The sequence below is a fragment of the Mastigoproctus giganteus genome, chromosome 7 (genome assembly GCF_048544385.1).
Source record: "Mastigoproctus giganteus isolate SK-2022 chromosome 7, ASM4854438v1, whole genome shotgun sequence".
NCBI lineage: Eukaryota > Metazoa > Arthropoda > Arachnida > Uropygi > Thelyphonidae > Mastigoproctus > Mastigoproctus giganteus.
In genome coordinates, this window is record NC_143581.1 from 12,126,535 (window position 1) to 12,145,537 (window position 19,003).

The following is a 19,003-nucleotide window of genomic DNA, read 5'->3' on the forward strand; positions in this document are numbered from 1 at the left end:
ATAAATGAAGAAGAAGAAAGTTGATTCTGTGAATTTGAAGTTGGTCAGTAAAAGAATGCTGACTGGTTGGGGCACGTGTTCGTACTGGTTTGGAAGAGAGAGAGAGAGAGGATTTACAGAAGCCAATCTAGAAGAACAGTGCCGATGAAATTTTCTATACAAAAGGCATGCAGCAGAAACAGAACGTCCATGAGCCAGTGGAGAGATTTTGTAAGGATCATTAATTAACCGAACCACCTTCTTTTGAATGGAGTCTAGAAACCTGAGAGAGAGGTTATGGGAACATTGCTCCAGATGTGCAAACAGTTTTCCATGATAGGATGGATTTGAGATTTGTACAGAGTGAGTAGCTTTTAGAAGAAACGTAATGCCGAGAGCGAAAGAGAAAACCCAATTTTTTAGATACAGAGGAAGCAATATTTGCGTGTGTGTTTATGCGAAGAGAGATTAGAAGTCAGGATAATCCTTAATAATATGACCTTGTCTAGAAATCTGAGTGTCACTGAAGATAAGCATAGCAGCAGAAGAATTATTCTTGCAAGATATAAGAAAGAAGATAGAACTTACAAGACAGAAAGAAGTTTTTGAGGGATTGATATTTTCTTCACTAGAGAATTACCTGGAGGTCAGCATTTAAGGAATTGGTAGTGGATGATCGATAAGTTGAAGTTGTTTGTGCAGGACGTGGTTTCTCAAATTGGAAGGTGAAATGCAATGTGCTATCATCAAAAAACCATGGATAGGATTTCCAATGAATGGAAGAAAGTCATTCATATAAAAGAGGAAAAGAGTGGGAGAAAGAACTGAACCTTGGGGAACATCTGCATTAGTGAAGAAGTTAGAAGACAGAGAGAAAACTAGATATCCAATTACAAAAAAAAAGAAAAATCAGTTGGAAAACCATAAGATGGAAGTTTATTTAAAAGATCTTTATGCCAAACACGATCATAAGCCTTTGAAATATAAACAGCAACGCCTGAGTTTGACCAAACGTTTTCACTGAATTCGTCTATCGATCTAATAACCACATAAAATAATTTAATATAATAATTTAATAAAAAATATAATAACAAAAATCATGCTGGATTTTTGTGTTGTTGAAATATAGAATGCGCAGATAAAACCTATTATTCCAAGTTTTATTTACAGAACGAAATCGATTCTGGCGCCATCTCATGGAAATATAGTTCATGACTATAATATCTGAAGCAGTTCTTCACTTTTCGGACCTTATTAGCCCAACTCTGAGAGTCGATAACACTGGCCAGGAAATCCGGAAAATGTTTTCCGGATTTACTGACCACTCATCCGTTTATCGACTGTCAACCTGAATTAGTCATGAGAAACAGAATGAATCATCAAAATGATTCACCTGTGTATCTGCAGCAAAACTAAATTAGAGCGAGCTGTAAAGAAGGTGTTTTTTGCGTTTGTTGTACAGTGTATTAAAGTGAGTAATTTTACTATGCAGAAAATTTATTTGGATCAAATTTTGTTTATAATTAGGGAAAATACAACAGAGACCGACGAAACTTTTAGTGGTTACAAAGTTTCAAAGGAGGTAGACAGGGCGACCTACCTCCTAGAGGTTGGGACGGTAACTCGTAGTCACTGCAATGTCAATGGGTCGATCCTATCTCAGTAACTGTCATTTTGAGATTGAGAATTACTTGTATTCTTACTAATATATGTATTTGTTGCTGTTATGATAATAACACTACTAACCTTAAGAAAGGATTAAGATGCAAGTAGAGAATCGAAAATTAGTTGCATATAAGTGGGAACCCAGGGCGGCAGCTAAGAATATAGATTCCTTCAAATGACCTCCTACCAAGACACTCATTATCACACGCTTCATTCATCTCTTTAACTGTTTCTTAAGCCCCCATCTGTAGAACTGCATTGTAGTAGGGTATTAGGAACATCAGGAACTAAGCCCATATTGCTCCTTGTATATTGTCTGTAAATTGCGTGTGTTCTGAGGTCGATTTTCTATTTGCTGGACGAAATATCCCCAGTTTCCAGGAGGAAAAACCACACTACCATCGCCTGAAACCGATTAACTCAGCCACGTTGTGCAAAAAGGCCCATAAAAGTTCCTTATTCCATCCATTTATATATAAAACTTCTTTTCCATCCAGTGTGAGGAAGGTGGCGAATCTACCATCTGGGCAATCCCTGTCTGACACAATAACGAATCACATATCGCTGTTCAATCTGTATGTCCGACATGATACTTGCTTCAAAATCGAATTTGAAGATTCGTGCTTTGTGAATTGTCTTTTTCATTTCTACACATGAAATTATAGATCGAAGAATAACATTAACATAATCTTCCAGTTCTTTCGAAAGTCTAGTTTCTTTTACGATGGTGATAACTTATATTTTTTCTTCCTTCGCAGTCACGTCAATTCATATGTACATGGCCCTGCCATAAAGTTGTCCACGTATCCCTTTTCCCCACGCCCATGAATTTCCGTTGGAGGTTTCTGCTAATATACGAGGAATGATCATTGAATGATCGCTACTGAGCAGACTCTGTGTGCGCATGCCAGTACTTTTCGAGATAGTGTTGCGTGAAGAGTTTTCTAGCTGCGTGTCACTGACGATCGGTTCACTTGTTTCTCAGGTAGAAAAAAAAAAACAATCCAAATTCCTGGAGCCAAAAAATGTTCAACCCTTGCAAGGTATCGACTAACTCAGCCATGCTGTGAAAAGTACCCCAAAAACTGTTCTTTTCTTGATATTGATAGGATTCGAATCTAAATATTTTCAACACGGTATGGAAGGACGTAATCATTGTTCTGCCCGTTCGGGAGGGGAGAGATAAATGGGGTAATAAACAAATAAAGATAAATGAAAGGGTTTATGATGAATAGGTTATCTACAGTACAAGACCAAAAGAATTCAGACGCACATATATTTTCAAGATGGGCTGTTAATTGAATTCATCCTAATACATATAACCTAATGGCCTGTATGAACCCAATGTTTACCATCTACCTATAGATATCAGTCGGAATACACCAATATTTCGCATTCAAAGCGTACTTCCAGTTGGTTTGGAAGAAGGTTGTTAGAGCAAAATACGACCCTTCATTTCATCCTACAAATTTTGTATGACCATGACTGTTATCTGGAGGGCTGTTGTGCTGATACTGTCAGGGTCCATTTTCACAGAATGATCAGTGCCCGAGTTGTGCATAACTTGCACAAAAATATCCGAGTAGCTGTCAAAGGTTGTTTTGAAGGCACAGTGCAAAACGTCATGGACTTCATCAAAGCAGGCACTACCACCAGCGAATCAAGTCCCAAACAGTCTCATACCACCTCACTAAACTTACTCCCCTCCCGGATAACAAGCACTCTCACGACCATCTTCACACAGAAACATCAGAATGCAACAAGATGCTTTATTCTTTAGTACCTTCTGGAGTACATGAACGTTAGAAAGACATTGCTTCAAATGCTTTCGCAGTGGTATCCGTAATATAAGGCTTATACACCGATATCTTACCACTGAGCCTCAGATATGCAGCTCCTTACGGTGGTTGATGTGCTGACATATGTTTTTGTCGTTGTGGAGTTTTTGTAGCATCAGCGACTAAGGCCATATTGCAAGTGTTCTATGGTCGATTTTCTATAAGATGGATGAAAAACCCTAGTTTACGGGAGAAAAAATCATGTACCCTCGCCTGAGAGCGAATAACTCTGCCACGTTGTGAAAAAGGCCCATAAATATTCCTCACGCCATCGACGAAACTCGAACTCAGGTCTTTTCCACCCGGTGTGGGGATGACGGCGATTCTACCAACTCTGCCACCCACAAGGGCTCGATGTATGTTCCTGTCCGATGACGACCTGTTTACTACCCACTTGTTTTTCGTTAAAGTATCACCTACGGCTTCCATCTTTGAGTCACACCCACTACAGTGGATTTTCAGGTTTAGAGGAGTCGCAGTTGCGTATACAGAAATGTTACTGATGTGTTATCCAACCCTACGTTGACAATTATATATCGATTTGGACTGATACTGGTTATCCGTAGCCGAGTGGTCATGAGCGGGAGTATAGTAGTACACGCTCTTTGAGTAGACCGGGGTTCAAGCCCCTGAATACGGTCGATCTGCCAACCCGTACTGGACCAGCGAGGCAGATTATGGTCCATTTCCCTCAGAATGAATTGTTGAGGAGGCTTCCATCCTGCAGTAGGTTGATAATGGCTGCACTTTACCTTTTTTTTTTTTTTTTTAGACTGATACTGGTTTATAACGCGTTTGCACAGGTAGACCCATGATATTTATACTGGTATATCTGACCAGACGCATGTTTGGGAGACTAATGGCACAGTACATAATATTTGTAGAGGAGCCTCCGAATACCTTTGGCCATAAAACGTATTCAGCACAGTTGACGCACATCGAATAAAATTCATATTTCGTTTAGTTTCTGTAGAAAAAAGGCAAATTGACACTAATTGACAAAGTATTTGAAAAAAGCCAATAAAATTGCTTCTCGTTGAGAGGAACCCACTGGCTTGTCTCACGATGCAGAGTCTTGCTGACAAAAACCCGAGTTTCCAGGATATAAAACCATGCTGTCCTCGCCTGAGACCGACTAACTCAGCCACGTTGTGAAAAAGACCCATAAAAATTCCTCGCGTCATTGATGGATTCTGACTCGGTTCGTTTCTGCCTAGTGTGGGGAGCTCGAATTATATAATATTGCATTATATAATTCACTTGATTCACTTATAATTTCTCCTTGGACACTGGAGAAACCAATTTGATTCATTAAAATTTCCAATTGGACTGAAAAGGTACTAATGTTTCCCTAGTGAATAGAACAGGTGAGAAAGAGGTAATCAGGAATCTCCAAAACGTCGATGATGTTACTCACATAAAAAAATATTATGTACTATCAGTATATGCTATTTAGGGCTGTTAATCCGATTATAGCCAAAACCATTTGAATTAAATTTTGAAAGATGAACAAAAGTTAAGACATTTTAAAGAACATAAATGAATAAAGGATATAATAAGAGAATAAGTAAAGAGGACTCGTTTTCTGAAAGAAGAAGGATGTACTCGTATACATACACTGAGTCCTTGTATGTATACGAGATGGGGATGGCAATAATCCAGATAATTATTACCACCCCTTCCGTAATGGACTATGCGGCATAGTCCATTATGGACTGGGTAGTGCGGGTAGATGCCCTGGTAGACGGGACACCACAGCAGTGGTAATTTCCATCTAGTCGTGCAAGTCAAAGGGAGAAAGCAGCACTTATGGGACATAGTGAAGATATCATGGAGTTTCAAAAGGACATGGTTGTGGGAGGTCGTGTGTCGGGTGCTTCCACTTTGGAAATGGCACGTCTTGTCGGTTGCTTACAGCCCACTGTAGTAAAGGTGTACAAAGAGCGGTGTCGAACGGATCAAACCACCTTTCGTCGGCAGACTTGTAAAGGATTACGCAAGGTGAATGCTTGTGGTGAGCGAAAGGTGCAACGCGTTGAGGGGCTGAACAATATCGCAAATGTCAATGCGCCGCACACTCAGACGTATGAGGTTCCACAACGGACGACCCAAGAAACACCTCTCTCGTCAGTGTTCATCGTCGACCGCGAATGGTGGTTGGACACTGGAGTACTTGAAAGGAATGTGCTGGTCGGATGAGTCCAAATACCTGGTGCAATACGGTGAAGGACGCCTTTGTGTGTGGCGCAAGCAACACGAGTCCATGGACCCATCGTGCATGGTGGCCACTATCCAGGCAGGTGGCGGTGTTTGCTTAATATGGGGAATGTTTTGCAGGCAAGAACTAGGGCCCCTGCTGCCTATGGACCAACGTTTCACTGGTAACGTCTACTGGCAGCTCTTAAGAGACCTTGTCCACACTGCTACGTTCCATTTTCCTGTCGGACAGAAACGGGATCTTCCGAGATGATAATGCGCCTGTCATGAGCCTGAGTGGTCCAAGGAACACGAAGATATCACCCATCTTGATTGGCCTTCAAATTCGCCTGAGCTCAATCTAGTTGAACACCTGCGGGATATTTTGGAACGGGAAGCCTTGCAGGCAGCATGGCTGTAGATCCTTACCGATGTCTAGAGACATCGTATGGAGACGCCTAGGCGAATGGCGGCTGTTATCCCTGCAAATGGTGGCGCAACGCGATATTAGATAAATGGTCATAATTCAGTGATCACTCAGTATACATTAGATGCACAAAGGTTGGTCAGTTAAACCGCATTTAAGACTTAAAAATTTTTGTTTTTCAAAAATTTTCAAAAGTAACCTTTCTTTAACACATGCACCCCATTGACTCACCAGTTTACGAGGACGTTAAAAAAAATTAAATAGTGATTTATCAGAGCGCGCTCTTGTGGAGCTCAAAAGTACTACTTCCTGCAGACAAATTTAAACACGACATTGGGTTGTAATGCGTTTGGTGGGTCTCCTTTTACATTTAATGATTTAAAAATTAAAATAAAATAATAATACAAGATAAGTATTCTTTAATTTCGATAAATAACTGGAAAATGTTAAAAATGGATCAAGTTTATGTAGATCTATTAAATGCAGCCAAGAATGAAATGGGACTATTTTAACCATAATCTCTTCTGTACGTTATTTTAAACATGATTCGATTTCTAGGGGTTCATCAGCCACTTATACCATATTGCACCATTGTGTGCTCACAGGCGGATATGCATGTTATGCGGGATGAAAAACCGGGAATAACTCACTGGAAAAACCGCACTCTCGCTCTCTCTGTTTAAGTTCGGCTAACTACATTCCCGATTAAAGAAGACTATAAGTGCCTCCAAGTCCCAATGGGAACCAAATCCTGACATCACCAAACGATTGAAAAGTGGCGAAACCACTATACTGTCATGGAGGACTGATTCTTGAAGGATATTTAATATTATATTTGATAATGAGGAATTTAAACATCATGCTGTCTGTCACTATAATAATTCCGAATACCACCTCGTCGCAATAATTATTTAGCTATCTATATGTTTCAATTAGATTCGAATGGCTTAGAGATGATGCAAACTCTTTTATAAATATAATTTTCTAATATGCTTTGTTTACACAAGGTTATAATTTAATTAGCCAAATTGGCAGCACCACCGTACAACCATTTCAAGCTTCGGCAAACTGCTTATGGAAGGTAGGAGACTGAATGGCCAAGAATACGCTGATGCAGTCGCAAGTTCTGACATTTGCAATTTTCAAGTTGCACAGACGCATTAAAGAGGGTACATAATCTGTGGCTGACGACTCGCCATATGGACAGGGGACTTCCACCACTCCACAGAAAATTGCTTAGGCTCAAAAGACTGTGAACGAAGAGAGGAAAATTTCACCTCGTCACCTAAGCAACAGAATGGTTATCACCGACAGCAGTGCACAGAAAATTGCAACTTAGGCCACTTTGCAACTACCACACGTCTCAACTTGTAATTGTGTAAGTTTATTATTGGACATACACTCTCCTGTCACCTAACAGCAGTTGTCCGAAACCTGAGGTGTTGTACGGTGGCGCTTCCATTCCACGAGTCAAATAATCAGCTTGTGTATTATTTGGTTTGTTTTTGCATAGCTAACTTATTCCTAAGTCTGAAATCCGAATTATCTCCGGGTATTTTCTGGCACTCAACTGGGTGCGGGATGAACACACAGAGCGCTTTGCCAATGGCGTTCGCATAGGGGCACCTGCTCCTGGGACTTTTAATCCCCTTCCCTACCCCCACTTCACTTAAATCCATGGTGGACTGTCTTCACTGTTACAACAACTTTTCAATAATTTATTATTATTATTATTATTATTATTATTGCTCTTATATTATTTCTCCCTGATTGGGCATCCACCTCGTGACGGGTATTGCTACCAAGTACACAGGGTGGTTGTTGTTATGTCTGGTGTTACTGTTGGTCAAGGAACTCTCTGACTGTCCTACAGGTGTTCAGGATTGCGACTTTCTGGAGTTCCTTGATCGGGATGGTCGTTACTTGTTGCATATGCCACATTTCTTCGATCTGTTTTAGGTCATTCTGAAGAAGCTCTGCTTGGCGGCAATCATTAACAACTCTACCAATATTTACATCATCTGCAAATTTAGACAACACGCCCTCTATCTCTTCATCGATGTCATTTATGAAAATCAAAAACAACAGTGATCCTAATACTGATCCTTGGGGAACCCCACTTCTTACATCAACCCAATCTGAGGAATAACCCTTTATCACAACACTCTGCCTCCTGAAGCTATCCATCTAAGGATTTTCCCTGTGATTCCAACCTGTTCCAGCTTATAAAGCAACCGCTGATGTGGGACTGAGTCAAATGCCTTGCTGAAATCCAAATAAACAACATCGAAATTATTCCCTAAGTCCAGCTCTTGAGTGACCCTGTCAAAATAGCCAACCAGTTTAGTTAAACATGATTTTCCCTTTACAAAACCATGCTGAGTATCCTTCAGAATTCCATTTCTATTTAAGTGATCCTGAATTCCATCCCTGATCATAGTCTCCATGATTTTCCCTACTACTGAAGTTAGACTACCGGTTCTGTTGTTTTCGTCCAATGGCATGACGGAGCTGGAACCTTGATTCATCAGACCAGGCGAATCTTCCGACTGGAAAAGAGTTGCCTGGTCTGATGAAGAGGTCCAGAAACTTGGACTTCTTTTCCAAGGGACCAAGGATGGTGCTCCCGTGCCCACTGCAGGCAGAAGTGCTAATGATGTTCGGTCAACAAGAAGGGCACACGACAGGTCGCTACTCTGTGGCATATATTGAAAAGCGTCCCCTGGATGATGTACTCAGAAACGTTTCTGTATGCGCTGGTTGTGGTCTGCCGTTAACTGAGGGGTTGTGAGCCATCTGTTGTCCTGGACAGCACGTGCCAACAGCCGCTCTCCTCAACTGTCAACCAACTGTGGTCTCCCCGTGCCGAACGTTGGGTGGTTATGTGTCCTTCTTCGTACTATCCGCTACACTTTTCCCTTCGGCGGCCCTCGAACAGCCGAAAATGTCTACGGTTGCTGAAATGCTGGCCACGCGTCGAAAATCATCCTTCGTGCAAACTCATCGGGTTCTTTCCTTTCTCTATTACACGGTCTTCGTACTCACGAACTGACAGACTACACGTACCGTCACTATATATGCTGTGCCAATCTATAAAATAGCTTTTTTAGTTTTTCATGAAATTCAACATGCGCCATATCGTTTACGTAGACGTTGAATAATAAAGGACATACCCATTGCTATCTCCGTAGTATTCCATCTGGAAATGTGCAATTTCAAATAATTTTATTTGAACAATAAAATTGTTCAAATAAAATTATAGGCGCCTCCGTAGATAGGTGGGAAGGAGCAGTAGTGCGTAGCACACGCTTCTTGATTAGACCGGGGTTCGAGCCCGTCACCACCAAATACGGAGCATGCGGAAAGGTCAGGGAATGACCACCGCACCGAAGCAATATGGCCTTAGCTGCTAATGCTCCTAAAAACCAAATAACAACAACAACAACAAATAAAATTATTTGATTCCACTCAAGGATATACAGGGTGTCTATAAACCTCCTTTACAAACTAAAACGTTACTGTTGAATAGGGTATGATATAAACCTGAAATCATCTTCAGGTGATGGAGAATATTGTCAAATTTTCATCACCAATCCGGAAAAATATGCGCGTTGCAATAGATGGCAGCATAATCGCAAAACTGAAATCATAGCAGAAGTTGGCCTTTTGCGAGAAGTTTTCGCAAATTACACGTACCTTTCTTCATTAGACACGCTACCGTCACAGGCATCGTATATCTGAACCACATTATAGATTTTCTAAAAATAAAAAGTAGAACTTATTTTCCGCTTTTTCAATTACACTTGGAAAAATAATAAACATCAGTAAAACCCGAAATATATATAGAAAAAAGTAGGGATATTCACATCGGACCCCTAACCAAAACTTGAACATATCCTCTATTATCTGAACGTATTTTCAGGTTTTATCATGTGCCCTATTCACACAGTATCGTTTTACTTTTGTAAAGGTTTGGGGGACATAATTTTGTAGGTTTACCACACCTACAGTCCTCGTATACTCTCCTTCTATATGTATTTAAAACTTTTTCTGCCATTTTGTTATAGCCCATAAATGAAAACGGTTTAGTGAGCAGGAACTGCATTAACCAGCAATTTCGACTGGGGAAATTTCAAGTAAATAGCGAACTATCTGACTAAGAAAGAACAGTACTGGATTAAGGTACTGGCTAGCAGGGCCCTTGCCCGGAGCGCCATCCTTTAGGGGGGGAGACAAAATTATATATCCTTAGTAAATGGGGCCGAAAAATCCTTCTGCTCCCCCTGGGCGCGGAAATACTCCCAGTATTAAAAATAATTGGAAATAATTTATCAACAAACGCTTCTTAAATTCTAATTTATTAAATGGTTTAAAAGTACTTCTAAATTTTGTCCTTTACGGAACTACAAAATTTAGAAGTTACTAAATAAAATAAAATTTTATTTAGAAATTACTAAAATAAAATAAAATGAAAGATTAAATAAAAATAAATAATAAAAAATGAATGCGCTGCATTCAATGGCATGTTTATGTAACCTTTTTTGTACTGCATCTGCTGATTTAGGTTTCTTAATTAACAACATACATATAAACAACTACGTCATTGTTATTATTAGTAGTAGTATTAATATTTAGTATTAGTATTAGCAATGGCCAACATGGTGCAAGGAAGCCTATGGCTTATTCTGCACCAGCCAAAAAAAAAAAAATAATAATAATAATAAATAAATTAACAATTAAAAATAAACAATTATTATTATCATACCTTAATTATCATTATTATTATTATTATTATTATTATTATTATTATTATTATTATTATTAACGCAGTGACATTACGAAAATAAAACCGTAAATAAAACGTTACATAGTCTGGCGTGAGCTTTTTTAATAATAAAAAAAAAACTTATTTACATTCGTTAAATATCACGCTGTAGTAATTTAAAAGGTATTAAGATTTATTACATAGAGTCTTATTTTAAAACAAAACAAGCACATCTCTCGTTCGAATTTTATGAAATTTAGTCAAAAATTCATTTTCTTTTTCCTGTACATTGAAGTGTAAGAGAACGCCAAGTGCAAAATATGGGTAAGCACTTTTTAGACATAATTAAACCACTTATTTTTCTTATCAAATAGGACATTATATAAAATATAAAACACAAGATGTCATTATATTAAATATAAAATAAAACAATTTGTATTAAATAAACTTACCATTTCCATCACAGATTGCTTTCGTTAAATGCAAAACAAAATGTCACGTAAAACAAAATGTCACTGTAGAAATACATCGTCTGCAACGAATTTTTTAATTTCTGAAATCGCCGCTATCAAAGCTTGTGTCGCTGCATAAAATGCGATTAATAAATATTTGAAAACAAATTATTTAAATATAAAAATATTTAAATATAGAAATATTTAAATACTTAAATATAGAAATATTTAAATACTTAAATATATAAATATTTAAATACCTAAATATATAAATATTTAAATACTTAAATATAAAAATATTTAAATACTTAAATATAGAAATATTTCAATTTAGAAATACTGTATTCAAATATTTAAATATAGAAAAAAAAATGTAAATATTTCTATAGGCGTTGCTCATACATTTAGATTTCTCCAAAATATTTGTTTTAAGCGTGTGTTCACAATAACTAATTTTATTGTATATTTTAGCGGTTCAGAATGAACGGGACAGAATTAGTTGTCGGCGACAGAGTTATGATGAAAGCTTAAATAGTTCTAATCTCTCTGTATCGACGTTGCTCAACGCAGAATTATTCTCACTTCAGGTAAGTCGACATTGTCTAAATATTTATTACCTCCATGAAAAAGTCTTATTATTCATGTTTCTGTATATGATAGTCACTTATGTGACAGGCTTGGTCGATTTTACGTATAAAACATTAGCGGACGTTTTCTTCATCTTTCTTTCAAGGGGTTCATGGCTCCATTTGCTCGAGTCACGCTGTTCCTGTGCTTTTTAAATACGAAGTTGCGCTTAGTGGAAAGGTCATACTAGCACAAATTGAGCCACAAGTTGTCATTTTACAATCTATCCGTATGCACACTAACACTTTAACTGAGACTGAGAAGAGGATGCGATATCTTTATAAAAAGTACGTTTCATTTGTCTTATAATATGATAAACAAAAATTCAGGAATAGAGTTTGAACCCTCTACTTCCCTCAATACATACACCGATGAGCCAAAACATTATGACTACCTATCTAATATGATGTTTGTACTCCAAGTGCAGCCAAAACAGCTCGTACCCGGCGAGGCATGGACGCTGCAAGATTTCTAAATGTGTCTTGTATCTGGTACCAACACGTAACCAGCAGATCCTTTAACTTCTGTAAGGTCCGTGGTTAGACGCCACAGAACGGTGTTGCTGTTCCAACAGAAACCACAGATGCTCGATGGGATTGATGTCTGCGGAATTTGGAGGCCAGGACAATACCTGGAAGTCTTCCTCATGTTCCGCGAACCAGTACCACGGTACATCCAGGCACCAGGCACTTCCCCAGGTAAACGACGCATATACCCGGCCGTCCATATGGTGCAACAGGAAACGTGATTCATCGGACCAGATGACCTTCTTACAATCACTCAAGGTCCAGTTTGGATGCTCGCGAGCCCATTGTAGGCTCTGTCGCCCGTTAACATGGTAACCGTGGTTGGCATGGGAACTCGGAGCAGCCTGCGGCTACGCAGCCTCATTTTCAGCAGGGTTCGATGTAGTGTGTGTTGTGATCAGCATTCCAATTACAGGCGAGTTGCGCCACAGTCGCACTTCTGTTGCCACGTACCATCCGGGAGAGCCTTCGCTCATCTCGAGCATTGATGAGCCGTGGTCGTCCAACACCACGCCGGCGGTTCGTGGGTTTTCCCTACTCGGACCACTTTCGGTAGGTACTAACCACGGCTGACCGTGAGCATCCCACCAGCTGTACCGTTTCGAATATGCTCTGATTCAGTCGTCTGGCCATTAAAATTTGACCTTTGTCAAACTCTTTTAAGTCCACTGTCTTTCCCATCTGAAGAACAAGAGTAACACTGATTAACGGAGCTCAATATCAAGTGTTTTTTATACTGTGTCCCGACCCACGCACGTTCACAGGCAGTTGTTTCGATTTGCATAATGACTCGCTGGTCATAATGTTTTGGCTCATCGATGGATGTATTGGCGCCTCCGTAGCCAGGTGGGCAGGAGCAGCAGTGCGTAGCTCACGCTTCTTGATTAGACCGGGGTTCGAGCCCGTACCCACCAAATACGGAGGATGCGGAAAGGTCAGGGCATGACCGCCGTATATCCCCGGAGCAATATGGCCTTAGTTGCTAATGCTCCTAAAAAAACCAAATAACAAAATCATCGGTGTATGCCCTTGTTGTGTACAATATTATTTTTACTGTATATTGATGTACATAGTCCTTATCTAGGTGTACATAATACTTCTCTGTATTACATTGCTTTCCACGATGTTGTTGTCGTTTAGTACGGTTTTAGGAGCATCAGCGACAATATTGCTCCTTGTATATGGTCTGTAAATTGAGTGTGTCGTGTGATCGAATTTCTATTGTTTTTGAACTGAAAACAAGAGTTTCCATGGAAAAAACCGACTAACTCAGCCGCGTTGTGAAAAAGGCCCATAAAAATTCCTAAGCTCAACGACGGGACTCGAACTGTTGGTCTCCAGACTGCAGTTCAGAAATCTACAGCGTTTGGAGAATAAGCACCTGCCAGGAAAACTGACTGAATGTTTAGGCTTTGAATGGATTGAGCAGGCTCAATGCTGATGGAATTCTCCTTTTTGCTTAGACTACATACATGAAGAAGCATAAATTCAAACCGAGGGAGGATGGTTGCAAGATTGATATGAGGAGGCATGTCTTCAGCCAGCGGTTGGTTGATTGTTGGAACAAACTTTTATCTGTTGTGGAAGTGGGTAGTTTGAATAAATTCAAGGAAGACCTAAATAAGCTGTTAGAAATGAAATGGGAGTGTTAGCTTTTTTTTTTTTTTTGTTTGTTTTTGGATGATGCTGTATCATTTGCCACTACTACTAATAAGTAACAATCTTTCCGTCAATTACTTTTTTTTTTGCTTTTGCATTCCTATATTTGAGCACTATAGGCTGATCATTAATTGCATGTCCTAGGATTCAAAAGTTCTGAGTCACTGGTCTGTGGATTGATATTGGAACATGACTTAATTTCCCCAAATCAATAAAAATAATAACAAAAAGGAACATTATGCCTAAAGTCCAGTAAAACTTACCAGCATTACCAGACGTAGATGGAAGTGTTGTATTCCACTCTTCAATTGATTTCTCTGGATAATACCATTTAAAGAACACAAATAACTGAAATATTACGTGCGCTTACATTTAAAAGCAGAAGAGTGGAATAACAAATTACATCTTGCGACTGTGGTTATTAGTCAGCATCTTGCTTATGCACCTGCTAACTTAATAGGATGTCCGTCCTGGAAACTTCCGTTGATATTTTAAATCATTAGTTTGATAGTTTTGAACCAGTTCTATGTTAAATTTATTTTGTCCACCTAAATTTTAAGATAGCATTGTAAATGGTGACCTCAGCTGTACAGCATTCCTTGAACCCTTTGAAGATAATTCATCTCTGAGCTTTTTGGCATATGATCCTCGATCTGAGCCTTTGTTATTCCGTTTACAGAAAGCAATTCCCTTAATAATGAACAATTATTAATAGTTTCGGTGACTTATAAGATAAAATAATCATCAAATTTTTAATTCGGTATAGAATAAGAAACAATGTTGACTCTTTAAGAATAACAAGAGATGAAAATTATTGTTTGTTAATTATTATTTATTTATTTTTTTTCAGAAAAGTCATATAAGCATGGACACAAACCTTACAAACAAAAAAGTTGCCACCATCAGTGATGTTTGTGAATCCATGAAGCAACAGTTGCTTGTATTGGTAGAATGGGCTAAATATATTCCTTCCTTCTGTGAACTGGTGTTAGACGATCAGGTAAGTGGAAATGCATTATATTTTTATAAATACTTAGGAATAAAAAATCATTTCATTCTTCGAAAGATTAGAATAAAATAATTTACCGCATAATTTTATATTTAGCGTAAAATTTCTACCACCTTAGTGACAAAAATAAGAAAATAGTAGCTTATGAGAAACTTTTACGATATTTTCAGGTGGCGCTATTGAGGGCACATGCAGGAGAACATCTGCTGTTAGGCCTAGCACGTCGTTCTCTACATTTGAAGGACTGCCTTTTGTTAGGAAACGATTTTGTGATGTTAAGGCATTCACCGGATGTCGAGATTAGCAGGATTGGATGCAGGATTATAGATGAACTAGTAACAACATTACGGGAAATCCATGTCGATGATACAGAGTTTGCTTGTTTGAGAGCAATCATCTTTTTTGATCCCTGTAAGTATATACGTATCACTTAAGTAATTGCAAATACTACCTATTTTAGAATGTTTATAAGTATTTACAGTGAAACGATGTTTAGCCAGATGCCTGTAAAAGAGGATTCCTAAGTATTGGTGGACTTCGGGTATTTGTTTTCCCTGAATGACCGGTTGAATTTTGGTCGTAAGGAACGTAGAAATTTATAAGAAGTGTGTAATTGTGCTGGTAGATGCCCACACCCCTCGATTTCGAATGTTCCAGGATCGCGTTTGTTGTGGTAAGAAGATGCTTCTCTCAGTCTATGTTTAATAATATACTGAATTTGGAGATTTGATTTTAATAGGCCCGATACTTTTGCAATAGGCCTATATGGGAGATGGTTGTTACCCCTTTGGATTTTCCCCAACAAACAGCAAACCAATCAAAGGATGTACGCAATTCCAGACACGGTTGGCTGTGCGAATTGCAGTCTTATATCACCCGTTCCCGACTTTGAGCCTTTACTGGCATCACAGACCAGTCCATTCCTACACAAGGGGCGTTGAAAAAGCCCCCCCCCCCTTGTGTAGAAATGGGGTTTATCGAATGTGGTCTGGCTCTGTTGAACCCATGCAAAAGCAACTCATTGTAACTTGTGAGCGTTCCATTTAGGTGGAAAGAACTGGCTGGATAGGATACTTAAACAGGTTGAAAAGATATTTGTGATGTACACACTTATGGACTTTCGAATAATCCGCAGAATGTTGTGATGGTGTTTTGAGGTAGGGATGAAATGAAGAGTATCATCCGATGTTAAATGAATGATAAATTTCAGCTAAATTGCGATGTTCATCTACTATTTGTATTTATGGTTTATCGCGTGTGGTCTGGCTCTATTGAACCCATGAAAAAGCACGACCACACTTCAATGGCGTGTGAAAAGAATACACATTCTGTAATGGAAGTTCTTTGAAGATTTCCATATTTCATGGATATCTTGTTTAGATAAAAATAAATAAATTTTTTTATCTAAACAGGCGAGTGTTTCATTGAAAATTTCAATTCAAAAGTTGGAAAACCGACTATAGAATACACTCAGTTCACAGGCAGGTATATATATTGATTTCTTCACGACCTTTGCTGCTTTGGAGATTATTTTAAACAGTCAACCAACTGACTAATTTGAATAACATTATTTTCGAGGAGTTTTGCAGATTTTATATCCTCAATATAAGCTTCCTGATATAAAGGTATTTACAATGCAGTTAATGCAGGTATCATCAGTGAAATTTTAAAAAATATATATGGAATCTTGGATCTATTGCTGAAGTGGAGTCCAGAAAAACCATCATTTCATATTTGGTAACAAACTCCCTCTTTTGTCTCTTAACAGCGGTAATACCTCAGAACTCATCTCTTGGACCCCTACTGTTTAATACTGTATTTTCAAATACGATCTTTCCATTATAAACGTGGGTAACCAATTAAAATTTTCTTGGTTCGTTCATGTTATAAAGTTGCAAAATAAAATCCGAAAACCTTGTCCACTATCGATACTTCTTACTACATTGTGACTATACATGAATGTCAAATTAATCAGAGCACGTAGCATCATCCTCTGCATCTGCTGCAACATGTTCCTGCCAGTGCTGTAATAACCAAAATATATTTTAGAAATCAAGGTGGTTTGTCATATTTATTTATTTTGTTTAAGTTTAGGGAACAGAAAAACGTCACAGGGAGCCAATTCTGGTGAGTTGGAGGGTTTCAGAATTTTTTGACTACAAGGGACCACTTGTTGAATTTTTAGAACTTCATATATGTATTATGGCCATCAAAACTTTATTTAAATCTTTCTACTGAAGCAGCATTTCATTAATTTCTTTAAGAATACTTTGCAGAGTATTCTTAAAGAAATGGAATAGTTTATCAGTTTTGTTTTCTACTAAGTGGGTGCGCTTTTTCTTAATTGAATTGCAATATATCAGTTATGATCAAAATGTTCTAGGACTAACCTTGTATCTTCAAATGGCAGCGTCATAGAGTTCCGACTTGTCCCAACATGTTCAATTACTCATCTAGACGTATGAATCATCTGTTTGTCCGCATATTTTCTCAATTAGTGTGCAATGAACAGAAGTTGTTTTATGTTTTTTCTAGTCATTTTGTTCATTTTAAAATGAGAGATTTTACTGAGCAGCGAATTTACATCAAATTTTGTTTCAAATAAGGAAAACGTGGGACAGAAACCAACGAAATCTTAAATGCTGTTTTTGGAGAAGGTGTTATGTGTCTTTGCCAGATTTTTCAGTGGTTTGTAAATTTTAAAGAGGGCCGCTTGTCCAACGAAGTTGATTCTCGTTCTGGCCACCCTTCAAACCTTAGCAGCCAGACATTCAAATTGCTCGTGTACGTGATTCGATCAGGAGTGATCGATATCGAACTGTGGTCCGCTAGGTGCTCCACTTACAGAATTAGCTCAAGATTTTTTTATAGTTTTTTTATTTTATTAATTATCACTCAAAACAATCCTCGCAGAAATGGTTCGTGTTTATGGAAAAGATTGCCCAGGTTGCAGTGTTATTGCACATTGATATAAACAATTCAAATGTGGAAGAATCTCAATGAATGATGAAGAAATCTCAGGGCTTCCAGCAACTGCTGTAACAGAAGAGAGGATTGTAAAAATTGAGGCATTATCCTGGAAGGTCACCGTACTAGCGTCAAAGAACTAGCTGCAGAACTCCATATTAGTGTAGTCTGTGGAGATCATCATCCATCAACAGTTGCGTATGAGGAAAGTTTCTGCTAGATGAGTTCCCAGACTTCTGACCCCTTACTGAAGAAGGAAAGAGCACAACGTGCACATGAAATGTTGTCGATGTGCCAAGAAAAGCGAGAGGAGTTTTTTTCACGGCTAGTCATTATGGATGAATCTTGGATCCATCACTGTGATCCTGAAACTAAACAAACGTCAAAACATCAAGAAGAATTGGACTCGGTGTGTGTAGTGTCATGGAGACTATTTCGAAGGCTAGTCGGTTGTTTCTGAATAGTCGGTTGTTTCTCCTTCGTAACCCGTAAACTTCATAATTTTCTAGATATTATTTGAGTTCCCGAAATTTTTGATCACACCTCGTTTTGTTTATAATTGTGTTTGTTTTTTTAATATTTTATGATCTCTCAATGTCTGTTTCATTTTGATTTTGTAGATGCCAAAGGACTCAACGATTCTCAAAAGATTAAGTTTCTCCGCTTTCAAGTACAGACTTGCCTTGAAGATTACATCAATGATCGGCAGTACGATTCCAGAGGGAGATTTGGCGAAATCCTTCTCATGCTACCTGCCCTTCAAAGTATTACTTGGCAGATGATTGAGCAAATTCAATTAGCCAAATTAATCGGGATGGCCAAAATTGACAATCTATTGCAAGAAATGCTCTTAGGAGGCGAAGGTGAGTCACACTTAACTTTTGAGAGACAG

General features: G+C 38.5%; 1 protein-coding gene across 1 annotated transcript in view; it reads left to right on the plus strand.

Annotated features, from left to right (window-relative positions):
• LOC150082520 (hepatocyte nuclear factor 4-gamma-like) overlaps positions 1-19,003 on the plus strand; it is a 63,610-nt gene that overhangs the window by 41,601 nt on the left and 3,006 nt on the right. Inside the window, exons 3-6 of the mRNA XM_090377821.1 lie at positions 11,794-11,909; positions 14,986-15,135; positions 15,315-15,555; positions 18,732-18,968. Of these exons, the coding sequence (XP_090233947.1) occupies positions 11,794-11,909; positions 14,986-15,135; positions 15,315-15,555; positions 18,732-18,968 (744 nt within the window). The remainder of the gene's footprint in view (positions 1-11,793; positions 11,910-14,985; positions 15,136-15,314; positions 15,556-18,731; positions 18,969-19,003) is intronic.